This window comes from Ornithodoros turicata, chromosome 7 (assembly GCF_037126465.1).
Source record: "Ornithodoros turicata isolate Travis chromosome 7, ASM3712646v1, whole genome shotgun sequence".
Taxonomy (NCBI): domain Eukaryota; kingdom Metazoa; phylum Arthropoda; class Arachnida; order Ixodida; family Argasidae; genus Ornithodoros; species Ornithodoros turicata.
In genome coordinates this window covers 51,703,777-51,730,093 of record NC_088207.1, presented here as the reverse complement: position 1 = coordinate 51,730,093, position 26,317 = coordinate 51,703,777, and the positions used below count along the sequence as shown (strand labels likewise).

General features: G+C 45.0%; 1 protein-coding gene across 3 annotated transcripts; it reads left to right on the top strand.

The window, feature by feature from the left end:
• The first annotated feature begins 11,704 nt into the window (after positions 1-11,704).
• On the top strand, positions 11,705-25,614 carry LOC135401489 (NF-kappa-B inhibitor epsilon-like). Of its 3 annotated transcripts, none has more exons than XM_064633930.1 (8): positions 11,705-11,883; positions 14,003-14,143; positions 14,801-15,026; positions 17,415-17,520; positions 17,583-17,753; positions 17,966-18,148; positions 19,047-19,352; positions 20,263-25,614. In XM_064633930.1, the coding sequence occupies exons 2-8, from the start codon at positions 14,017-14,019 to the stop codon at positions 20,332-20,334; spliced, it is 1,191 nt and encodes a 396-aa protein (XP_064490000.1). In that variant the 5' UTR covers positions 11,705-11,883; positions 14,003-14,016; the 3' UTR covers positions 20,335-25,614. The 3 variants fall into 3 exon arrangements, with proteins under 3 accessions (XP_064490000.1, XP_064489999.1, XP_064489998.1); XM_064633929.1 differs by lacking the exon at positions 11,705-11,883 and adding an exon at positions 12,096-12,129 and having other exon boundaries at positions 17,969-18,148; XM_064633928.1 differs by lacking the exon at positions 11,705-11,883 and adding an exon at positions 12,096-12,129.
• The last annotated feature ends 703 nt before the right edge of the window (positions 25,615-26,317 follow it).

The window sequence follows — 26,317 nt, the reverse complement described above, 5'->3', positions numbered from 1 at the left end:
CGGTGGCAAAACGACAGGAATGAATGGAGGATCTTCGTCCTATGATTAAGTTTTGCTGATTGTTTCGCCTCCGTATATGTTGCTGGACGTTCGAAATTACCACAAAATGCCCTGACCTCTACAGTGATGTCGGGGGATTTGCGCAAGATTTTCATCTCAGCGGGGTGTTGGAATTCCGTAGGGGATTTGACACCCTTATCTGCTGACTTTTTGAGGGGTGTTTGAGGAGGATGCTGGGTAAATCCCTGAGTGGAACGTTATTTTCATTCTCCTTTCTATGGCTCTAGCGCCGACCGTATACGCTCTAAAAACGGAGCTTTACCCCACAGGATGCTCCTAGCCGACCATCGTCCCGAATGACAACGCTCTCACCCTTGATTTGATGAAAACAGGGGGCGTACGCCATTTTTGTGGCAATTATGAACTGCATAATGTCACAAAAATGGCGTATGCCCCCCGTTTTCAGCAAATCAGGGGAAAGAACGATGGTTGGCTAGGAGCGTGTGATGTGGTGAAGTTCATTTTTAAGAGTGTATAACGCCGAATGATGCGGTTTTGTGATAATCAAATATTACCTCCATCACTAACTTGGCACAAAAAGGAGTATACACCTCCCGTTTTCAACAAATCACGAAAGAGAACGCTGAGCGTGTTATGTTGGGAAGTTAACTTGCCTTTTAGAGTGTGGTCAACACGAGGAGGTAGAAGGACGATATAGAGGGTGGTCCACCAACCATGATAGAAATTCATAGTAAAAAACGTAGGCCCCGGAGAGACATGCGGTCAAGGGATTTTTTTCTGCCAATAACTTTTGCCACATATTGGTAACATTTTTATATCATTTCAATTGACGGAAAGTTAATTTCTTGAATTAAACTCCGAAATTTTCCACGGCAACCTAACGTTTTCTTTGCGGAAATGGGTTCCCCGTGGTCATTTTACTCAGAATAGCACATATAATCCCGCTCGTAATGCAATGGCAATTGCCGAAATAAATTCGCCGAAAATCCGTGGAAATGAGCCCTTGGCTGCGCCTCTTTTTTGACGTCTCGTAGTTTGAGCGCAAAGCTGCGAAGAAAGGAGGTTACATTGACACAAAAGGGGAAAGGGGTACAAGCCGTCGGGTGACCTCATTTTTGAAAAGATAGCTCTGATTCCCGCACTCACCGTGTGTGTTTGTTCTGTGGGTAAGGCTTGTAACCCTTTCCCCCCTTGTGTGGCGTGTCAATGTAACCTCCTTTCTTCGCAGCTTTGCGCTCAAACTACGAGCCGTCAAAAAAGAGGCGGAGCCAAGGGCTCACTTCCACGGAATTTCGGCGAATTTATTTCGGCAATTGCCATTGAATTACGAGAGGGATTATGGCTATACTAAGTAAAACTTCCACGGGGAACCCATTTCCGCAAAGAAAACGTTAGGTTGCTTAGGGAAATTTCGGAGTTCAATTCAAGAAATTAACTTTCCGTCAATTGAAATGAAATAAAAATGTTACCAATATGTGTCAAAAGTTATTGGCAGAAAAAAATCCATTGGTCGCATGTCTCTCCGGGGCCTACGTTTTTTTACTATGAATTTCTATCATGGTTGGTGGACCACCTGTATGCTCTCGCCTATAGAAAGTTTTCCAAAATTGTTCTCCTGTACGTTTATTGGATTACCAATAATCCCTGCCTCATCCCCTCTGGTCGTCCTTATGTCGTCAGACATTGACGAGGGCGGTGGCGGGAAAATAAAGAGGTGGTGGTGGTGGTGCTGGTACTGTTGAAAGAGCTCGCCGTTGTCGGCCTCACAGAGGTAGGCAGCGTCACGACTAACGCTCTGGGGGAATGTGCGTCCTGGGCCGACTTCTAAGGGAACTGTGCCGACATATGCCTGACAGCTTCTGAGGCAAAACCAGGAAAAACCCGCAGACAGCACAGGCGTCACCGGGATTCGAACCCGGGTACCTCCCAGTAACACGTGCGCTTCACATACAAACAGAACTTCACGGCATAACACACTCCTTGCCAAACATCGCATGTCACCCGTCCCTCCCCTGAATTGTGGAAAGCACGGACCGTACACCTTTTTGTGACGCTTATGCCGTTATGTTTAATTGTCACAAAAATACGTATGCCCGTGCGTTCCACAGATTATTCAGTCATACTTATGATTGTTTCAAGTGTGTTGGGTGTTTACTCGAGCCTGTTTTGTTTGTAGTGCGTATTTGTGTTTTGTACTCTCGTATACTGCACTCCTACTTAGGCCTCTAGATGGAGGTCACGAGTTTCTGGAAATGAACAAATAAATAAATCGGAAGTGATCATTCTGCATAATAGTAGATGCGTCATCAATAACTCAGTCGGTAATGTGTTGGCTTGCCGAGAGCAAGATCGCGGGTTCGATCGGCCGAGGACGGCAGGAATTGTGGGAGGAGGTAAACATTGCTTCTAGCACGTCAGGAGAACTTCAGGTGGTCGAAATTATCCGCAGCCCTATACCCTGCGGCACTTGCAGCATGTCGCCATACAAATAGACCTGTACTCACCTTACACTCTTAGAAATGAAGTTCACCTCATAGCACGCTCCTAGCCAACCAGGATCTCGAATGATATCGTTATCTCCACCGATTTGTTGAAAACGGGAGGCATACGCCTTTTTTGTGACAATTATGAACAACATAAGTGTCACAAAAAGGCGTACGCCTCCACTTTTCAACAAATCAGGGCAGATAACGATATCAATCGCGATCATTGTTGGCTAGGAGCGTGCTACGCGGTGAAGTTCATTTTTAAGAGTGTACGTGAAAATCCACTCCGAATTTAAATTCTACGTAACGGCTATAGCCGATTCATCGTTTTATTCAGTGTGGTTATTGTTTGCATGTGTTTCAATGGTGCATTCCAGAATGCTGTTGGAAGTCGTCCCTGTCGTGCGTTGATTCGCAAGACCAGGTAAGTTTCATCCGTTTGTGAAACGACCGAACCCGACCTTCTGCCTGCACCTGCCCAGTGGATGAAGCATCCGGAAAATGCTTTCTGTCTGCCGTCTGCGATAACGCGCGGTGATTCAGAGTTTGAGCCGACGCCAGCATATGCTGTTCCTCTACCACTTGTATAGACAGCACGTGGACGTTGGTCACGCGTACGATAACCCGTGTCCACACACGCCTAGAAATGAACTTCACCGCATAGCACGCTCCTAGCCAACCATTATCTCGAATAATATCGTTATCTGCCCTGCTTTGTTGAAAACGGGAGGCGTACGCCTTTTTTGTGACAATTATGAACAGCATACGTGTCACAAAAAAGGCGTACGCCTCCCTTTTTCAACAAATCAGGGCAGCTAACGATATCATTCGAGATAATGGTTGGCTAGGAGCGTGCTATGCGGTGAAGTTCATTTTTAAGAGTGTACGGGAAAGCAAAATGAAAATGGGTGAGAATGGAGACCATATTCAACGTGTCTTGCCTGACAGAAATAGAGGATATAAGTGGCGGAATGTCAAGCTTTGTATCGGGTGTATATATATGCAGGGTGTTTCAATCAAATCCCCGGGCTAACTAATTCGCGAACGGGTGCACCAACACTAACGTTTTTCTCGCCCGTGTTTTTAACGGAACCAAAACGAACCCGTTGTCATGTGTATACAAAGCTTGCCATTACGCTGTATTTTTGAAGCGAACGGACGGCAAATATAGAGTATAGTGTGAAACAATGTGCATCTGGTTATTCGTTCAGGATTATTAGACGAAAATGCATCCTACACTGTTAAAACAGAACTTCACCACAATGCACGCTCATAGCCAACCATCATTCCGAATGATATCATTCTGTGTACTGATTTATTGAAAATGGGAGGGAGCGCCTATCTTGGACAGGTTATCTTGTCCCAGATAGGCGTCTCCCCCCTGTTTTGATCAGATGCGAGAAAGAAGACGCACAGACAGACAGACAGACAGACAGACAGACAGACAGACAGACAGAGGAGATTGTTCGAGTATATAAATCACTGGAAATCCAGTTTCAGACATATCCAGATAGAGAGTTCATTGCAAGCTGACCGCTCTTTATTATACATGTATAAATCCAACAAATCTGTATGAACGTAATTCAATTTAGTAACAATTAAAAGGAGAAAACGGCACTGAAAATACGCTGAACTTTGGTTGATGCGCTTCAAGCTCAATCAGAATCTGATTACCTCACGGCGGGGATCGAACGTCTGAATAACATGAATGAGGAAATGGCGAAAGTGGACCCAACACCGCAAGAAAACAGTTTCCTTCCCGCACACAGTTATTCTAAATTGACGTTGCTTGCAGACGACACGGAGAAGATGTCGTACAATGTAAGTCTACACGGGCGTTGATACATTACGCCACATGAGTCATCCAGCGCGTCCGTTCCTTACACCAATAAACGAAATGAGCAACGGATTGCGCGTAATACACTATGAGAGGGGAGTGTATCTGTGCTGGCGCCGCGTTCTGTTATGTTCATCACCTTGTCCAGCAGCTAGTATATAGTCCATGGGGCAGTGCATAGGTTCGTCGTCTGGCTGCCATGCTACTACTCGGTCATCAAAAAAGGTAAAGGTGATCATCCTATGTACATGGCTACGTTTTCCGGACCACATGCATTCCTCAGCACGAAACTCTGGACACGTGCGGTGTACAGGGTGTTTGCTCTATCGTGTCCAAAAATTATATTTAAAGCGAGCGATAAAAGAAAAAAACAAGTGGTACTTTTCTGCTATTTGAGTAAGAAACAGGTACTGCTTCACTAGTAGCACCTGTTTCTAAGTCAAGTAGCTGAAAAGTAGGGCTCGTTTCTCTTTTATCCCTCGCTTCAAATAATATTTCTGGACACGTTAGAGCAAACACCCTGTATATGGCTGCCCTTGGTGATTGTCCCTGTGACTATACTTGTCAGTGGGTTTCCGGATCTCGAAGTCCGTCTGGCCTTCTCAGGGCACGTGATGCATCTATAGGTGTTTCGAAGAGTCAAAGGGGGGGGGGGGTACGCCCCAAAGATTTAGGGGAAATCGGCCTATGGAGCTAGTGGTTTATCCCAAACCGCATGAACGTGGGGGTGTTGTGAAAAACTGAAGTGGAGGGGCCAAGTGCATCCGGGGGGGGGGGGGGTACGCCCCAAAGAATTAGGGGAAATCGACCTATGGAGCCAGTGGTGCATGAACGTGGGGGTGTTGTAAAAAACTGAAGTGGAGGGGCCAAGTGCATCCGGGGGGGGGGTACGCCCCAAAGAATTAGGGGAAATCGACCTATGGAGCCAGTGGTGCATGAACGTGGGGGTGTTGTAAAAAACTGAAGTGGAGGGGCCAAGTGCATCCGGGGGGGGGGGGGGCAAAGCCTATGCAATCTCTCACGTACCGCTTTTGCTGGAGACGGACGCTGCGGGCTGTGTGCCCCAGTAGACACCATATATCCCTGAGACGTCCTAGAAAAGTCGCAGATGTCACACACGTCCCGTACGTCGCACGGATGTTGCGGGGATGTACACAATGCACTCTAAAAACAGAGCTTCACCGCATAGCACGCTGTGCGCCAACCATTGCCGCGAATGCTATGGTTATCGCTTCTGGTTCGAAGAGAGGTGTGGGTGTGCGCCTTTTTGTGGCAGTTTGGATATATGAAAATTGCCAGAAAAAGGCGTACGCCCCCCTCTCTCTTCGAATCAGAAGCGGTAACCATATCATTCGCGGCAATGGCTGGTGCACAGCGTGCAATGCGGTGAAGTTCTGTTTTTAGAGTGATGGAACGTCATAAGTTCGTAAACAGGAGGGAGGCGCCTATCTGGGACAAGATAATCTGTCCCAGATACGCGCCTCCTCTCATTTTCAACAAATCAATGCACAGAATGATATCATTCGGAATGATGGTTGGCTAGGAGCGTGCTATGTGGTGAAGTTCTGTTTTAACAGTGTAGCTTGTACATCCGTGTGACATCCCCAGGACATGGAGCACAGAATATGTTACAATAATAAGAATTACTGGTTGACCACATAGCTCCAGATACTATCCAGTTAGAAGAAGAAGAATAAGGGTCCTCCCTGATATATTTTTTGGCTGCCTTTGGCTAGTGTGACTCTTAGCCAGCGCTTTTGAGCTGCGAAATTATGTTCGCCACACCTTTCGTCTTGCGCGTTTTGCTCCACGGCTCTTTCCCTCGGATCCTACACCTAGCGTTGGTACAGAGCCGTAGCCAGGCGAGTTTGCGCCAGGGGCAGGGCAAATCTGAAGCCCCCTCCCTCACTGCTGTCAGAAGCCTTGTAAACAAGGAAAAGAAAACGCGCACATTTACACTGCCGAGTCTGTAAACTAAAATTCTCTTCATTCCTACTTTATACTGGCCAACCAACCTGCTAGGACATGCCGTTCGGCGCCCTCTCCGGTGAGGACGCCCGGGGCGTCTGCCCCCTCTCGCACCCCCCTCGCTACTGCATTGCATTGGTCCGACACACCTCAACCTCCTTAGTAGGGTTAGCTAGTTGCTAATAGCTATATATAGCTGGTAGTTAGGGAACTCCACGCCTACGCTCTCCATCTAGACAATGAAAAAATGGCTAGGACGCAAGCGAGCTGGTGAAGATGATGCATAATGTAAAATGTCTTCTTCTTCTTCTTCTTCTTCTACCAATGAGATAATGGCCGTGAGCCAAAATGTCTGTCCCTTCGTGTTCCCTAGTCTCGGGGTTTTTACATCTTCTTCTTCTTGCACCGCTAGGAACAGTGGCCACCAGCCACACAGGGCGATTGGCCAGGGTTTCGTGCGGGGTAATCTCTAAAGACTCATGAGACCCACGGCTTCACCCGCGGGACAAGGAGGATGGTAGGACCGCATGATAATACATTATGCATCTCCATCTAGTCCTGGCCAATCGCCCTTAGTGGATATCGGCCACTGCTCCGAGGACGACGACGATGAAGAATTTTTTTCTTTGTCTTGTGCCATTCCGCTCGAGGCAACGACAGCCAATACCGAAACATCGCGTGCAGACCTTCGCATTGTAGAAGCAGCTTTGAGTCGTTGCCCTCGTAGTCAGAATCCCCTATGCCGGACGACGCTTTTTTGTGGAGGAAAGGAGTTGCAGTATGCGTCGTATCTCTTATGGCTGTATCAGCAGCCATAGCAGTTGCGATCACCACCCTCCTAGTTCTGGGACAAAGCGAGGCAGACACAACTACCACCTTCTGTTGCCCCAGCCTCTTGCGCCTCCTGTGGGGGTCTTACAACATGAGTGTGAACCCTTGCTCTGACTTTTACCAGTACACCTGCTACAACTGGGACAACACCCAGCAGTCGTCATTTCTCGAAAATATCCTTCTGCACGAAGTCACGATTCCCACATTCACGCGCAGTAAGACTCCTGCTGGTCGAGCCATCGCCGGGTTTTACATCGACTGTTTGCGAGAAGCCTACCGCCAAGATGAGACGATACGGCCCGCGATAGAGGCCGTCGTAGAAGCCCTCAAGCTCCCAGAAAGACCGACACCGAGTGACAGACTGGCGTCCCTGCTTCAGCTTACCCTTCTCTATGGGCTGAAGCCCGGAGTATCAATTGTGATGAGCGGCATCATTGTTCTGGAAGAAAACTACTCATTGAGGTGGACAAAACCTGGAAATTTGAAACTCCGGCAGAAAGGATTGGACGCTTTCAATATTGCCACCGGGAATGTCATCCACCTGAATAGCCTTTCCCACCTCGCGGTCAAAGCATTCGAAGACGGAAGCGCAGAGCAATATAATTCCAGTAACGCTGTCTTGCAGGAGATACTGCCGAATGTGCCAGCAGATGACTGGTCGAAGTTGTGGTATGCCTGCTCTTCCTACGATTTACCGTCCGTCCTCGCCCACAGTAGCGTAACGAAGCTGAAGAGATACTTGGACGTCATCATCAACAGTCCTCAACCAGCTGCTCTAGCGTTGCTTATCGTAGAGGCCAGCGCGGAGCTGTGGACGTCATTCCTGGAGGACATCAGGCTTTCAACGCCTAGTGCCGTATGCCATCGAAAGGCAACTCGCTTGGATCTTCTCTGGGACGTGACTATCGCTCAAACATTCAGAGACCCCCGCGGGGAAGACTTACTCGAGACCATTTTCAACGTGACACGACGCTTCGTCATACGAAGTCTTTCTCCCGAAGACTCGACCGTCGTGCATGATGCTCTTCCCAAGGTGTTCTACCTGTCATCGGACTTCCACTTCGATAACATCACTCCTCCAGTCGCCGTCTCTGGCTTCTTCAAGAGACAGTTGGCCATACAGCGATATGAAAACGACATGCGTCTCTTCCACCAGAGACTGCACCTTCCACGCTACGCATTTGGTACGTTCAGGAAAATGCGAATAGCCAAGTCTCCGCCGTACGATATACTAGTTCCGCCGATACTCAATCGTCGTCTGAATTTTACGATTGGGGCGGACCCTCTGGTAAACATGGCTGTCGTCGGAGTGAGCTTCGCAAACGAGCTGAGTAGGATTGTGAATGATATCCATTACAGCAACGAAACGCGGAATTTTCTGAAACGATTTCGTCTATGCCGGCGTTATAGATTCGATTACGGGCGCATCCTCAGACACTGCATTTCATCCGTGGTGAAGCTGACAAAGGGTGAGACCTGGAACAAACCTATGGACGCCTGGAACATGACCAGAGGGAAGATCTTCTACATGAGTTACGTTTTTCATAACTGGTGTGGCAAAGCTAATCGAGACTCACTGTGTTCCAAGATATTGAGTAGAATCCTGGGCGGAGTGTCAGACTTCAACGAGGTATTTGGATGCCCATCGCGTATCATCGATCCCCTCAACAATACGGCGGAGCATCAATAGCTCCCTACTGTATATAGTTAATATACAGTATATAGTAATATACACTGTTGTTCATACACTTATCTGCTTTGTGTCTGCTTGTGGGAAGCAAACCTCCGGTTTATTTACTTGCAGTCAACCGTCCTCTCGAACGACATCGTTTTTCTCTTCTGCTTCGTTGAAAATGAGATGCTTGCACCTTTTTGTGGCACTTATACGTTAATCGTCACAAAAGGGCGTACGCCCCGTACTTTCCACAAATCGCGAGTGATAACGGTATCACTCTGTGCAATGAGGGTAATGAAGAAGTTTATACGGTCGCAAGCATTTGTGTGTTGATGGGGGGGGGGGGGGGGGGGGGGGCGTACAAAAATTTGGCTGTCATTATTATAGTTTCAACGGTGTAGCTGACCTAGTAAACTTTATTGTCTTCAGTGACTGCACTCTTAAAAATGAACTTCTCTGCATAGCACGCTCCTAGCCAACCATCATCTCGAATGATATCGTTGTCTGCCCCGATTTGTTGAAAACGGGAAGCGTACACATTTTTTGTGACACGTATGATGATCATTAATTGTCACAAAAAAGGCGTACGCCTCCCGTTTTCGACAAATCGGGGCAGACAACGATATCGTTCGAGATTATGGTTGGCTAGGAGTGCGCCACGCGGTGAAGTTCATTTCTGAGAGTGTACCAGAGGTCAATTGAAGCTCTATGTAGAGGGGAGAGGGGGTAGTAGGGAGTAGGACACTCTTTGCATCAACTTTAGCGTGAATAAGAAGAGTGACCCATAACTTGGACATTGAATATTTACACATTTTACAAGGAGTACAAGATTGGCTTGCACATGCCGTACGAGGTCTCTACTGTGCTAAAAAAAATAAAATAAATAAAGGCGAAACCACACGCGAGGAAGTTCGGCATCTCTGTTTGACCTGGGAGATATCGGATCTCATCGACTAATGCGGTTGGACAGGTTCACACCGTTCTGTTTTGCCCGTTGTTTTCAAGGCCACGAGGAAAGTGATTTGTAGATATCTAATGGCATTCATTTCTTGGAATACTGACCGCGAAGGTCAGTATCGTTTATTTACTTTTATATTTTTTTTTCTCTTTATCCAGCCACCAATCAGGTCGTAGAATTCTCGGCACACCTTCGCTCACTGACCGTCATGGGTTGTTTACTTGTTGTCTAGTAGTTCAACTACTTTTCAGAGGAGTAGTTAAAACTACTTCGTTAACTAACTGCAATGTATTTTAACTACATCTATAACTACTTAACCTTGTCCATCAACAACAATCCCTTGTAGTGTTCTTGGACACCTAAATACGAATCAAGAGCAATGACAAACTTTGGCTCAAGCCATTGCTACGATCGTCAAATACAATGCTTGCGGCGGGATTCTTTCTGTGCCTACTCAATAAACTAAGTTGCAGAATTATTTTACAGCAAATGAGGCTTCACTAGACCAGTAAAGCTTGCGGCAAAATCTGAAGTAGTTGGCGCCTGCAGTAACCTAACTACTGTAGTTCACTACTCAAAATAGTAGTTTAACTAGTAGTTGCCACTATATTTCTGCAAGTAGTTGATAACTACTTTTTAACTAAAATCAGGTAGTTTAACTACATGTAGTTAACTACTGGCCATCACTGCTGAATTACGAACATGGCCCGTGCTACGGCAGTGTGACATAACAGGTCTGGCGCTGTGGTCTTCTGTACGTCCGGGGAAGGTCATATTTGCAGATATATATATCGTCACGCACGTAGAAGAAAGGGAAGTGTCTGACGTGAAAAGGGTGTTCCTGGAACGCCGTGCACTCCGTATATTTGACATTCCAAACGAAGGGAATCCCCTACAGGGCACGGTCCAGGAATACAGAAATACCTAGGCCTCGTCAAGACCCAGTAGTGCAGCGTATGAAAAACAGATTGATCTCTCAGTTCCACGGAAAGAATTCGTTCTAGCCTTAGGTCTGTGCCAGGGGGAAAACTGCTCGTGAAACACACATCAAAATAAAGTTTGCACCACATGATCGAAGATAACTTAATCGGGATTCGCATATTTTGAAAGTTTCGTCGTTGGTTCAAGCTTTTCGGTGGTGTTTGTTCCTGTGTAGTTCTTCGATGGCTTCGGCCACCCACATATGCGACCAGTCCCCATGCTTCTGTCCCCCAGTCCTTCCTGCTGTCCTCTCTCCATCTGTCCACGTCTGTACACCGCTTGTAGACAGTTGCTTCGCGGCACTAACATGGAATAATAAAAAAATAACTTCCCATGATTGTCAAATGCCTTTTTATTGTTTCGCGACAGTGACGTGGGGTTGTTTCATGTACTACGCTTTTATATTCGTCCTTAGGGAGCGGACACTCAATTTTAGGGCTGGATACGCCCGTAGATCTATTCCTGTACGTGGTGCACAGGCTTGAATAACAGCAGTCTAAAACAGCAGCAGATGTCAAGCAAAAGACGGAAAGCAGAAGAAAAGAAACGTTCCTTGAAAACTTGCGCGAAGGCACAGGATATTTGCGGAGTACCAACGGAGAATGAAAGGTAGACTCCCTGCTTAGTTCGTAGACAGCGCGGTAGACAGGTCTGTGACTGCAGTCTGGACCGAGGGGTCAGTGCGCGATCGATGAGGTCCTTGCCCCCTTTTATTGCTGGCGCTTTTTTGTTTCCTACACCCGCGCGGACTCAACCAGATGATCACGGCAACTTGCTTCCCTCTGTTCGTTAGGAACAAACGCACAAAAGAATGCAACGGATATTTTGCTGCAGTCATACGCTATATTTCGCTGTGGTTCATTGCGTGAGGTCACTTCCGACGTCTCCTCGTTGCTCTTTCATGTCACGTGATCCATATGGCGGGCTTCTATTGGTTGCTCTCTTATTCCTTGCCTGACTGGGGTTTTCCCGTTCAAGAATTCCAGGTGCAGAAATGGTTGCTTTCAAAGCCGATCATTCGAAGCGAGAAGACGTGTACTTCACTAACGAGCGCAGTTTCTTGACGCCCTAATGTCTCGTCACAAATCTGGGCCAGTTTCGTGACCGTTGGTTGTCTCTGTTTGAGGTAAGCGTTCTTGTTCAAGCAATGATGTATGCCGAGCTTTAAGCCTACTTTGCTGTGCCGAGGGCGTGCGGGCAACGTACTCGATCTCTGTCCAGATTTCACGTTTTGAACCACGTGTCTCACGACATTGATAGATGTGGTCAAATATTTAAAATATGGGACATCCACGAAAAATTCCGTCCACGTCTGGGTTTCCCCCCCTGCTGCAGCGATGGCACTTCGTGTGAATGCCCTTGATTTGGTTCGGTGTGTTTTAATTTCCTTCCCTGTATTATTCTTTTATGTTCCACAACGCTCTGATATCGGAAAACACATGCCTCTAGTTCGTGTGCATCAAACTACTGTGAAGCTCTTGCTCCGCATATTCTACGGGTCGTGCTGTTCCTAAACGTCCGGCAATCTGCTTTTCTTATTATTTTTTATTCGAATGCAACGAACTGAGTCATCGCGAGGTTCGTGTATTACGTGCAGAATATTCGTCACCAAGCTCAGGGTCTTGTGACTTCCTGCTGCTCGGGGAAATACCCCAGTGAAGAAACTCGTTTGTTGGGTAGTCCCGGGGTTTCCCCGTCTAATATCTCAACTAGCTTCGTGTTCTGCCTCCCCCGTGACCTGCCTGCGAGCGGAGTATATTCACACCAGAAGGCAGCCGACCCCTCTTTGTTAGATGACCATGAAAACGCCGGGGAATTTTGTGCATTCCGTACACGTCCTTAGAGGTCATTGGCAGACACCTAGAAAACCTTTGTGTAGCTGCTTAGATTTCGAGTACTGTGACAGTAGCGATTTTCGCGATCGTCATTTTCCTCTGGAACCAAGTTCCGCGAAATATTGTTAACAATGACAAGAAAGTATAGAAAATATTGTAATTTGCACCAAATGAGTCAGTAATTCAAGCTCAAGATGCCATTTGGGATGTTAAGATTCCCAGTTACAGTGAACATTTAGGGTTCTGCGTTTTCGGGTTAAACCCGATTTTTCATGATAGTCCCCCCCCCCCCCCCCCCCCCAAACAAGTTTTCAAGAATCCGGGTAAAGCCCGATATCTACCCGAAATCCTTGCGGTCCTTCACCTTGTGGTTGTAGTAAGCTGTCGGAGAGAGCTATTTGTGTCAACCTATTTGCACTCCTTTGATAATCCCCTCCCGCAGGAAAAAAGACAAACTTTTGTGGAGCTCAGACATGTGTTTGAATACCACGGTCATTCTCTGCCCCAGTTCCGAGCGGGAATATAAAGATTATTGTTTCTCCTCCCAGTGTCACAGCAGCGGCTTGTATCAGATGCCTTTCGTTTCACCCGAAAATTCCCCGATGACATATCAGGCAGATATCTAAGTGCACGACTTTCTCACAGAGTTCTCTTACGCAAATAGCACCCGATTTTTACCCCCCGAATTTTAAAAATCATAAAACCCGAAAACTAAGAACCCTATGAACGCTAGAGTTTTACGGACCATCCATGCAGTGCAAAAATGTGTTAAGTCTCTTTAGAGCAAGGTGTGAACATGTGCACATGATACACGTGTACTCAAGAGTGCGTCGAGACTGCAAAATGGTGGAAAATGATTCAGGTGGCCACAGGTTTTCAATGAATCCCAATGAGCTAAGTAGTCAGTTGCCCAGCACAGATGTGCTCCACATGTGCACATTTCCAACCTTTTGGACTTTGTTACAGGCACAGCTTTTCTCACTCATTATGTTGTGTCTGCACATGTGTTTCCACATAACCACTGTTGCTTGTGATAACAAAAGCACTCGCACAATAAGTTGTGGCAGTGGATGATGAGATATGACATTTGATAATAGTCCATTCCTTTGTAAGCTGATGCAAAACATGTTTTTTCTGGGGATTTACACTTGTCTGTGGACTGTGAAGCAACAGAAATATGTAATTCTTTGTGAAAAAAAAGAAAGGAAAAAGCTACTTTCAAGCCAGGATCTGGCATTTGTGACCACAGATGGAAACTTCTGTGTGACACAAATGTAATGAGCCTATAAGTCTGCTCCCTGTCTGTGCTGGAAACCCATTTTTTGCATGAAATTGAGCATTGCATTGCATAAACGAGCATTTGATGGCTGTAAAACAAAGTGGTGCTACAGAATGTCCTCCCCCTTTCAGACTCTCGGAGACCCATGAGTAAGAAGAGCGGAAAGAGTGAGGCTGGTTCAGCCACCTCACTAAGTGAGGGTCCAGATCAGGGAAAAGGCATGACGGACTCTGCATGCGATCTGGGGTACCAGTCCATGAGCTGCTCAACAGGTATCATTATTAGAAACCTTTACATGTGCATGAAAACTTGTTCCCCACCTTCTTCCTGTCCTTATTGCAAACATTGAAATCCAACGATAATTGAGGTGAGCAATGATACCAGCACACGGGACACTAATGCCAAGGGAAGTGTTTGAATTGTGATGAAATCCTGCTTTTCTCCAATCCATCATGTGCCCTAAATAAAAAGCGTAAAAAAAACTGTACACTCTTTTTTTTCTCTGTCTTCGCTTGTTCTCATTTATGGTGAATGTCCGATCTAGCCTGAGCTCAAACTGGTGACTGAAGACACCAAGTTGTAACGAACCTTATTTCGTCTCGAGGTAACGCTTGGGTAAGATGTCACGGGCAGATCATGCACACAGTACCAATCCTTCACCACTGTGTTCTCTAACTACACCAATCTCTCCACATCAGTACTACATTACTTATTATCTTGCCATTTGCTTCATTGTTGCGTCGAACAAGTAGTCAAAGTCAACTCTGCCAGTTTGGCAAAGAGAGCTTTGGTAGTATTTTCATCATCAAAATCAATTTGTGGTTGTCTTGCCAACTTTCTTCACGTTAATTTGGTATGAGTGTGATGTGCTTACCACAGAACTGTTCTTCGTTTTCGTATGACTCACATCATTGTTGTCATCGTAACAGCTACGGACATCTCCAAGTCGACCTGCAGTTTCCTAGACAGTGGCCTGATCGAGGAAGAACCGCACGCAGAGAGTGAAAGTGCGATGTCGAAAGTGAAGTTCGACAGTGGCTACTGTGCAGACGTCGCGGGAGAGGCGAGCGACAAGAGGGTACAGATACAGGCAAAGCTTCTGCACACTCCTCTTTCATTCAAGGATATCTACAGGCAGAATAGGGACGGCGATACGTAAGTTTCATCATTTAATAATTAGAGCCCGAAGTTTTCGGGAAATATTTTTTCTGAATCCGGGGGGTTAAAAATCGGGTGAATAAACGTGCGCTCTAAATTCATGCGAATTCGGGTGGAAAAACTTCCAGTGTTCTAATTTCGGTGAGAAATCAGGCTCAGTTTCTCAAACTAACTGTAGTGGCTTGGTACAAACGGTGATGTAACTGCATTTCTTGCCAAACAAGTTGGTGTGCGTTCTTACAGACGGGGGCGATTTGCTGGGCAAATATCGATCGGGTATCATCATAAAGCTTCAACCTTCAGTTCGGAGAAGAATCGGGTTAAAGCCTAAAAATTTAAGGCTCTGTTAATAATGCACATTTGTTCAGACATTGCATGGTTGTTGTCAAGTTTCATTTCTCAAAAAAATGAGTACTCTGATGGTATGTCAAAGTGAATAATTAGGGTGTAAATAGGGAATTGTGATTGGTTTTTACTGGTTGCTTTTGGGGTGGCAGTAAATATGAGGTTTCAGAAATGAAAATGCACGGGCTTCCAGTTTATAGACAAAAGCTCCGACACCAATACCGATACAGGCAGTACGTGGTTGCAATGCATGACTCAAGAAAGTGCACATTCCAGGTCCTATGGGCTGGGAGGAAGTATTTTCAGGGCCTCAGTGTGTGCTGTTTTCAATTTATTATGAAAAATTTGGTGAATTTAATTTGTTTAAACATTTAGCAACGATGAGATAGTGTTATTGCAATGCTCTAAAACTCCCGGCCTTGGAAAAATTGTTAATTCAGTTTTCATTACCTTCAAGGAAATAATGGAGCATATATTTGGTGCATCGTGGCAAATTTTAAAGACAGGCATTCTTAAGATTTTACCTGAAACATTTCAGTGTTTTGTGCAGAGGTAAACGTATGTCATGCAGAGGTTTGCTCGAAATACGGTGCAAGGAACGTAACGGGCAACCCACAATGTACTGGACTGCTACTGTAGGCCACAAAATGGTATGCTAGATCCAATACCTGAAGTGTTTTGAACATGATCCACTGCAGTGATAAGAATGTGCTGACTGTGCTTCTGAGAAGCATGAAAGTTGTGACCAGTGTGAGGGGGTTTTTCCAGTGCCTCTGTTTACCTCATACCCACACGCGTTGAACTCTCTTAAGTTGTTCAGTTGTAACTGGCTGGAGCTCTTTGTATTCACTGACGTTTGCTCCTTGGCTGGGTTTGTCCACGGGTGCCCCTACTGACGAAAGCAGTCCTTACTGAACACTTATCTTACACTTATTGCTTTATCAGAATACGTACTGGGTTTCAAGCTTATCAGCTCTGAGGTGTCTTGTGTGGCGAAGGCTGTGTCGTAGCCAGAGTTGCTTTGCGCTGTATGTTAAGGTTGACGCAACACGTCTTCGTAGCATGCATGGTCATTGGTAAAGCATTCCTTTTTTTGATTCCTTTTTTTGTGGTCCTTAAACAATCTTCGTGATGATAGTACATATATTTGTGCTTTCGTGCTTATCTTTTAGAATATTGAAGGCTTTTTTTTAGATACGTACAGAATTTAAATACGAGGGAATTCCGCGATACTCTTAGCCGATACCGTGCCAATATCTCGGCCGATATCTAGCCGATATCTCTGTCGATACCATAGTCAGTGGCCCACCAGGACACCGTAGTTTTGAAACTGCCTGAAACAGAAGTGACTGTCCCTTTAGGATGCGTGCATTTACTGCCTGGAAGTATGTAACTTACTATTTTTAACTAGAAATATACTGTTCGGATATGACAAAGCGGAAGAACTTTGCATGACGTGGACGTGGGACTCAACTAACATCTTTGAAGTAGGATCGATAATATGTCGCGGTAGTGAGAGTTTTTATTGCGTACGCGTCCACACAAACTATCCTTCCTTTTTTACTGTTCTAATCCAGTCTTTCCAGGTGCCGCTGGTAATTTATTTTGGAAGCCCTTTGCCTAGCCACTTGTATCTTCTGCTGCTGTCATCCATAATACTTAGAGCCTGAAGTTTTCGGGAAATTTTTTTTTTTCGAAATTTGGGGGGGTAAAAATCGGGTAAATAGACGTGTGCACTAATTTCCTTCGAATTCAGGTGGAAAAAATTTCATTACGCTAAAATCGGGGAGAAATCGGGCTCAGTTATTGAAACTAACTGTGGGGGTTTGGTACAAACAGTGATGTAACTGCATTTGCTGCCAAACAATTAAGTTAGTGCCTTCCTACAGACGTCCAAGTGAGGGCAGTTTGCCGGGTAAAAATCGGGTTTCACCCTAAGTAGGCAACCTTGAATTCGGGGTGCAAATTCGGGGAAAAATCAGGTTTAACCCTAAAGCATCAGGGTCTAATAATACTGCATATTCCTTCTGGTTATTGCAGCTTGCTTCACGTTGCCTGTATGGAAGGATGGGCAGACGTTGTGTGGAACTTCATTCGTGAGACACCGCATCCAGACCTCCTTGATATCAAGAACGATGCCGGTCAGGTAAGCACGCTCTTGCGCAGTGCGATTAAATATGCCTGACCGCCCTTTCCTGGTGTTTCCAGGCTTCCCTTCACATAGCCGTCCGGTGCGGTCACAGACACATTGTTCGTTTCCTCGTCGTTTCGGGTGCAACGATAGATGCCAGGGACGAAGCCGGCTGCACGCCCCTCCACCTGGCATGCCGAGCTGGAAGCTGGCCTCTGGTGCAAGAATTCTTGTCACCCATCACACAGGTGAGATGTGCGCTCATTAATCTTTCGATTGACCCTTGCATTTTCTGCACCTGAACCGTGTTTACTCTGTCATTGTACACAGTCCTGTTGATTTTGGATGTTGACCAAGGGTAAAAAAATTGCGCCTCTTAATTCGTACGAGCCTTGCGCAATAGGTTTGTGTAGTGCTTCTTTGGAGGTGAGGTGGATCGTTTCCTTCTTTTCTACCATAGCAGGAGGTGGACTTCTTGCGACTAAAGTACAAAGTGGAAGTGCAAAACAGCAAGTCTCAAATAGAGCAGCTGCTTCTCCAAAGGACGTATGCTGGTGACACGCCATTCCACCTGGCAGTGTGCTCTGGGTCCAGGGAACTTGTGGAACACCTGTTGGTTCTTACACCCGACCCCAATGCACAGGTTGGTGGATTATTTTCAACAGTTCAACGTGCATCGGGAACCCTTTGTACTACTGTCATGTCATGTTCAACGTAAGCATGGCACGTTTATGCCCTTCCGTACGCTCGTTACTGTTGGGTATGAAATCTCTCGGAAATACTCAACTTTGCGACATGCCAACACAGAAGCCGCAAGGTGTTCATAGGGGCCCTTCGTGGCACTGCAGCATAATCAGTCCGACAGAGTGACTCTGTTAGGTTTCACCGTGTATTCACATGAGTGACATTCCCCCAGTAGCGGAAGATGCGAAAAACGTCATAGCTTTCTGCTGTCATGTGAGCGTGAGCGTCTTCACCTACACTGATAACCATGTGGAATATCCTGCGACGCAACCATAAGATATTCCATAGCAGACGACAGGTAAAGACGCGGACGGTGTCGTCTGCTAAATGCGCGGTACGCCACTCCCGATACTCTGCTGCGTGTCAATGCTCGACGTAACACGGGACAGAACTTTGGCTCTGTGAGGCAGTGTTTCCGCCTTTTCTTCCGCTAGAATATTCCGTGTGGATGTCGCTCGTGTGAATACACGGTCACAGCCATAGTTTTTTGTCATTCTTAGGTCGAGCACTGGTAGTGAGATCTCGGGTAAAGGTTGGATCAATCACAAAACCATTTGGTGGCGGCGATGTGGTACTGGCGAAATTATAGACCAAGCAGCACTAGATAATGGGCATGTCGCGTCTGAACACGTCATTATGTCAATGACATTATGTCAAAATGTCATTATTCTTGACCTTTCGAGAGCTACATTCATCAAAAGATTCTGATCTTACTTCTTCGGCCGGATGCCTCTGAGCTTAGCTTGAGCTTGATGAGCTTGCTGTGGGCGCCTGATAGATTGCGGCTTCTCTTGCAGGAACGTTATGAGGGGAACACTGCACTTCATCAGGCATGCCGCATGCAGCGTGAGGACCTCGCAGAGCTGTTACTCAGGTCCGGTCGGATGCACATAAATGCTCAGAACTATGCACACCAGACGGCTCTGCACTCCACCTGGCCGCTGTACAGGGCGCAGCCACACAGCAAGGCGCTGCTTCGCATTGTAATGTTGCTACGTGAGCATGGGGGGCAGCCACTTCAGGATCCTGGCTCAGAGGATGAGGATTCTTACGAGGAGGAAGACGAGGAGGATGAGGACGAAGAAGAAGATGAAGAAAGAAATGTGAGCTAATCATGGAGAATGCTGTATGTGTAGGGCCTGACTTTTTCGGGTTTTATTTTTGGCCAAATTCGGGGGGTAAATATCGGGTGATATTTTTCATTTTAAAATTCGGGTTAAATCCCGTTACGGCATATTCTGTCGTCAGGAATTCGGGTGTATTCGGGTGATTTTTTATTTTTTTTTGTTTAATAAAAATTTGTCTAACATGGAACTAATGTTTAGCAATGTTATCAAACTTTATTTTAATGCACGCTTATGAGTGTGCCACGCGACCAGGATGTTTTCGGGTAGATTCGGGTTAAACCCGAATTTTACAGATTTCGTTCGGGGGGGTAAATATCGCGCAGATATGGGTTTAACCCTAAAAAGTCAGGCCCTATGTTTGTGTAGTATATTTATAAGGAAGCTGCCCAGCAGATGACAAGTGCCTTTTCATCTGAGCACACACAACCGGACAGTACAGTGCACACTTCTGGAAATAGCGTGGCCATAGGCATTTATAGAAGCAATAAGACTTTTTTTCTGTGTGACCTTACCTTAATTTGGGGGTTAAAATTGGGTAAATAAACATGAGCATTAAATCCGTGAAAATTCGGGTAGAAAAACTTCCAGTACGCTAAATTTGGGGAGAAATCGGGCCCAGTTACTCAAGCTAACTGTAGTGGTTTGGTACAAACGGTGATGTAACTGCATCTGCTGCCAAACAAGTAAGTTAGTGCATTCCTACAGACATCCCAGTGAGGGCAATTTGCTGGGTTAAAAAATCTGGTTTCACCCTAGAGGGGCAACCTTCAATTCGGGGGTGCAAATTTGGGGGGGAATCTGGTAAAACCCTAAAACTTTAGGCTCTATTTATGGTGCTGTAGTCAGGTGTGGTTCCTGATGTCCACCCTTGCATTTCTGTTCACAGGAAGAAGGTGCCGAAGACAGACCCTTCAGGATTATCACACTTCTGGTGAATGATACAGCTCACAGTGCATAGCAGGATTTGAGAATGGACGTTTGTGGTTGTGCGCATTTTCTGCACCTGTGAGGTGTTATTTATGCTGAGACTCATTTTGCATGCCGTTTGTTGGCACGGCCGTGCTTTGTAATATATAGCATTTGATATGTACATAGCTATTTTTATAACTGTTGCTGTACACAGATGTAGAATTGTAGTATGTATTGTCACCCCCCCTGCACATAGGTTCCTCCTGATGATCTCTTACCCTGTGCACGTGCAAGCTGGACATGTGATGTGTGTAAATAACTAGTGCATATTCTGCTCCCTGCACCTTATGCTGAGTAGAGTGGAACATCTTAGTATACTTTTGAGTTGGACATTATCTTGCAGGTTTACTTGCTAGTGCTTACCTTCTGTTCTTAAATTATTGGACAGTAATTCGAGCACAATCTATTCATGACACATTCACAGTTGATCATGCACCAAGCTGGCTTGATGTTCTTGAGCACAGTGAGGTTTTCATTTAGTGATCAATATAATGTAGGAACACCGCGACCCTGTGTCGAGCATCAACCAGTGAAAAGTCCGCATCACGTTTGAAATCTGTCTGTGTCTGGTGCCACGGGGCTGAGATTGACGTGTCAATTTCTATTCTTGTTTCTGTTTCTGTTTCTATTTCTATTCTCTATTCTATTCTGAGATTGACGTGTCAAGTATCACAGAGACTGTTCAGCTTGCATGGTGTGCAGGTTTCATACTTTTGTCTAATTTCTATCTTGCCACACCTCGGACACACATTTTGCTTGCATTTCATTGGCTTGAGAATTGGGCAGAAAGCTGCGTGCTGACAATGTTTTCAATGTATAAAAAGGCTGGCCCAGTATCTCCAGCTTTTGTAATATTATAGCTTTTCAGAGCTTGACATTTCGTTTTTTACAAGGGGTAGCTACTTTTATGATAATTTTATGGGTGGGGGTGCCTTAACGCCAGAGGCGATTGTTATGTACACTGCATATTAAATAAGGACACTGTTTAGTGTACAAAATGGATACGAAAGGACCTGATATAATGGTACATAGCATGCTTGCTAGTGGGAAAATTCCGTACCACATAAAAGCCTCCGTGCGGCCACACAGAAAACGCAACACAGTCTGCTTGACTTTGTTGCATTGTGTCATGCTTTCTGTGTTGCCCCATGCTTGGCCAAGTAAAAAAAATAAAAGAAAAACAAGTCTCATGGAAATAAAGTTGTGTACGAGACATCCTTCATCAGACAAATGATAAATTGTTAGGTTGGAGAGATATCCAAAGTAGTTTTTTTTTTTATTTAAGTCAGTGTATCAATTTTTTTTTTTTTTTCTAGTCTGACATTGACGCTTGAAACATAAAATGCATGCAATGTGTGTGTTCCACTTTTCCTGTAGCACAAGTTGTAGCTCCGTATTCTATCGTCTCTCGCTTTTGAGTCCCGTTTGGATCTTTGGACCGAATGACACTGCCCGAGCTTCCTGGCATGGAAACGATAAATGATAACCAGCTGAGACTGCCCAGAAGAAAATGTACATAGTTTGTTGAGGAAAAAAATCTGAAAAAAGAGATAAAGTTTATATATGTATAAATATTCATGTAAACTTAAAGAACAAAGAAGAGGACATGTGTGTATATTTCTTTGACACTGAAGCCGTGTGAGTGTGTGGCGCGCTCGTGCACACATGTGACACTGTCGGCAAGAAAAAGCGGTTCTCGGCACGGGCGAGGGTGTTTGAACTGCTGTGGAAGCTCCTAATCTTCCAAGAATTACGTACAATTACTATTACGTACAGTTACTACGTACAACTATGGGCTTCTCAAATTCAGCAAGCTATGGTTTTTAACTCTTCAGAACCTATATCTTTCAGTCTTTTTTTAAGCGCATTATCTGTGGCATAGGCCAATAAATGGGAATTGATTTGCACGTGAATTTTATTGTCAAATAAAACAAGGTATTGCCTCTAATCTTGCGAAGCTTTTGAGAAGTTGCATTTAGTTTGGGGAAACTAACTCTGGTTCACTTTTTTTTTTTTTTGGCTTCTAATCTTACAGCAGTTCAAATGCCATTTTTGTCTTTGATCGGAGGAAGCAGAAATGTGGCATTGTAACACCCTTTTTTTTTTTATTCACACGCAATTAAAATTTTAATGTTGACTGTAATGCATATGCATTGCAAAAGAATCTGAAGGCCACAAAAATTTATTGAGAGACATGCCAAGCACTTTTGGATAATATTTGTACAACTTTGTAAACAGAATATGCTTATTCTGCAACATTTGCCCTTCCAAAATTTTCATGACGATCTTCAGCAGCCTTGTGAAGGAGACGAAAAAAAAGTTTTTCTGCTTCCTCCGTCGGTGCTGAAATTGCTATGTTGACATTCCGCTGCGCCAACAGGCTTTGAAAATGCGTCAGAGTGTCGCTGAAGAGCATCCTTTCCGACTGTATGCCAACAGTCGTCATCGGGCGTACTTGGCACAGATGAGTGTAAATAAGGAGATGATGTTACTACTCGGGGGAAAAGCGACACTCTAGCTGAATTTGTTCTCTATTTTTCTAAGAAAATGAATCGTAGCAGAACATGTCAAGGCAGGGTGCAAATGTATGTGCTTGTGTATGATGTGAATTAAAATACTACGGATCTGCTTGGTATAATTTGGACCGTATGTGCTTTGATTGTGTGTGTGTGTGGAAATGACACCTGCTGAGCAATGTTTTGCTACGGTTGAAAATAAATTCAAAATGATCTTGCAGAGGAACCTCATGCATGGTTCATCCTGCTAAACAAAGCTTGTTCTGTGTGTGCACGTGTGTTTGTAAGCTCTAGGACATTGGGAACTTGTTTGTTTTTAATGTAGTGAGACATGGAAACTTTGCCATATGTTTCTCTGCTGCAGCAGGGAAGATACTGCTCATGTGACCAGACAAAACTATTGAGTAGAAGTTGTGTTTAGGGATGAAAAAAAGTCTTCTCGAATCAAACTAGACACACGGCTTCGCACATTGTGTAAAAATACCTGGGCTGGCAAATGGAACACGACAGTGTAACAACATGGGATGCAGTTCCAATTCAGTGTTTGTGTTTGTTTGTGAAAATGATTGATTGATTCTGTGGTTCAGCTTTTGCTCAACAAAGTCTATACACTTTTGATTTGTTTAACATCGCACAAGCTTAATTGTGGCTGGCAGACATTGATCCTGTGATGTTTGCTGTCTCGGAGGGCTGTGTAGAAATTCTTCTTCAGAAATCCATGCAGCTGTTCTTCCTTTGTAGCTTGTTTGACAAAAGGAAACACCTGTCTCTGTGACAGGCTGACTTAGTGCTGCACTCTTTCTGATACATAATTAAACATTGAGCTATTGTATAATTACATTCCCCCTCCGACAAAAAAAAAGAAGAGATCCACATTTAAGTGGCACGTGTACTGTGCTATTGGGGCAGAAGAAACTGGTGGAACTGGATACTGCCAGTTTCTTTAGCTAGTCACAGCACACGAGGTTTGTGACAGAAAAACACCTAGGCAGGCCAAATCTGCGCTTATAAAACCAAGCGTTTATCATTTTTTGCTGACCCTGAATGTTTAATGGCGTGCAATCCTTCCCCTACTGAATGATAATTGGTACTGCTGGTGAAGAACAGTGAAAGCATTGCACAGTGAAGCTGGTTAAGCTGGCATTGGAAAGTGCTGTGTGTATAGGTAGAACTGGTAACGGTATGTCGGCGAGCGTTTAGTAGAAGTCAGGCTGTGGTATAGTCCTTTTTCTCCTCTTCCGTTGTGTAAATAGTAGCAAACTACGCACTACTAGCAATGTCAATTTCTTCTACAAGATTGTTAAACTTGTTGGACTTGATGTCATGTAAGGTACCTGAATACGGTGTTAGTTTTCTGTGTATTTAATTAGGAATTACGAAGAAGTGACCCTCCCCCCAAACACAATTTCATATCTGAAGAAGTGACGACGGAGAAACAACAACATTCACTTCTTCAGTTATGTACCATCTGGACCCTTTTGTAGCTTACACCTTCATATTGCTGAAGTAACCACGTTACCTAGATTGATGTCTTAAGAATTAGATGTTCTTGCTTGATGTAGGATGAGCACATTTTATAGCTTCAGATGCTCACTTGGTCTCCGAAAGTGACCAGAATTTCTCAGCACAGTCTGAGGCATCCTTATCAGCACTGTTACCAGCTACACCTCATCAGCCCCCAGTTAGTGTCACACACAGACTGTCATACAGTGCTGGAACTTCAGCAACCACTACACCAGTGTAGCTAGTTTCAACATAATACTTAAACATGTCGTCTGATGAAGATTTGATTTAAACCACAAAAAGGTTGTTGAATGCTTACCACATGCTCTGGTGATAAGCCTGCTAATGTGTTGATATGAGACACTGTGAAACATCCTTAGATAAGGATTTCACGGTACTTTGTGTCATAAGGATGCTGTGGACAGTCTCCCTTTAGATTGCTGAATTTGGCTGAACACCACGGGATGCACTTTTGTGCGCAAATTTGTTAAACAGCTGTAGATACGATTCCAAGAGTTGCACACGTGTGGTTGATTGCGCATCTGCCTAAAATGACCTCCGATTCCCTACCCAAATTCCCCAGATTTCACATTGCATTTTATTTCCCTGACTTCGAGACACCCGGTATTCCCATTCGTGTTTTGTCCTAGAACAAGACCAGCTTGTACCCTAAGATTCCTATAGAATCCGAGGTTTAATCCGTACAGGAAAGGCAGCCGTTAAAAACATGTAGTATTGACCGTACTACCACCTGTGCAACACTTGGCTCCGTACCTACAGCGAACGCAAGGATTTTCGTGAAGAAGTGCACCATGTAAAAGTTCCAATCTCTCTGCTGTTTGTTTGCTGTTCCAATGCAACTGAAACAACTCTGTGTTCTGCTGTGTACTTACCTTAATTTTACTGCAACCACAATAAACTTCTATGGTAGCTCATGTTATTCATATAGGCCAACCTGTATAAGGTTACAGCATACATACGAATTGTGTAGCTAAAAGTATTAAGCGAGCAAGGGCCAAAAATTGTATGCCGCATGAAGTTTGTGCTGCATTCAGTGTCTCTGAATTGGGCAGTTTAATAATATGTTTGGAGGGAATAAAAGTACTTCTGCTTTGACAAAATGCACTGTTCATACTATGTGTGAGCAAGGTTCCCTTGTCACAGTAGGAATTTTGCTGTAACTGGGACAGTAGGAACCAGATGTGTACTATGAGCCCCATCTGAATAAATTCACTTTGTAAGAAACTAAACTGTGCATTGATATTGTTTGGACAAATACTAAATAGAGGTGAATCCAGAACTGCGAGCATGGGAAGGATCATTGTTACAGTGACGACGTAGGAGCTTTATGCATCGCTGTTAGTATTTTTGTAAAGCTGAAGTAGCAAAGGAGTTGCACAGGAAAAAAAGAGGTAGGGGTGTTGTCAAAGATATGCAGGCGTACGGGGGTGTGGACAAATCAGAGAGAGATTCCATCCTGCAAAATGGAAGGATTTGACATGCTTGAAAATGGCACTTTTTTCATGTGTGTGATAGTGATACATAGTTTGTCTTAGGCCGTCTGTCTGTCAGGCACGGTACTCTGTGCACGATCAGCTCAACGTCCTCTCGGACCACAAAATACATGTCGTGAGAAGGCTGGGTGGAAAAGCGGTATCTGACTGCCCATGTCCTACATACGCCAGAGAGGGCGAAAGGCCCTCCGTAACATTTCTATGATTTCCTCGCCCACGCTTAGAAGGGCTGCATCTGCATCCCTGCATGCCATGCTTCTGAAAAACGCAATGCATTCTCGCAACGTCGGCGCGGGGCAAAAAATAGCAGTTACGTAAGCGCACAGATGCCATAAACGGCAAAAATAATGAATTTTGGCGGGAAAGTGAAAGCTGCAAGACTTGTAAAAGTTGTGATGTTACCGAGGGTATAGTAGAATGAACCAATGCGAAAGCTCAT

Coding starts and splice junctions, on each gene's coding strand:
- LOC135401489 (XM_064633928.1), top strand. Junction 14,144..14,800: donor GTCCATGAGCTGCTCAACAG/GTATCATTATTA, acceptor TCATCGTAACAG/CTACGGACATCTCCAAGTCG. Junction 17,754..17,965: donor TCTTGTCACCCATCACACAG/GTGAGATGTGCG, acceptor TTTCTACCATAG/CAGGAGGTGGACTTCTTGCG.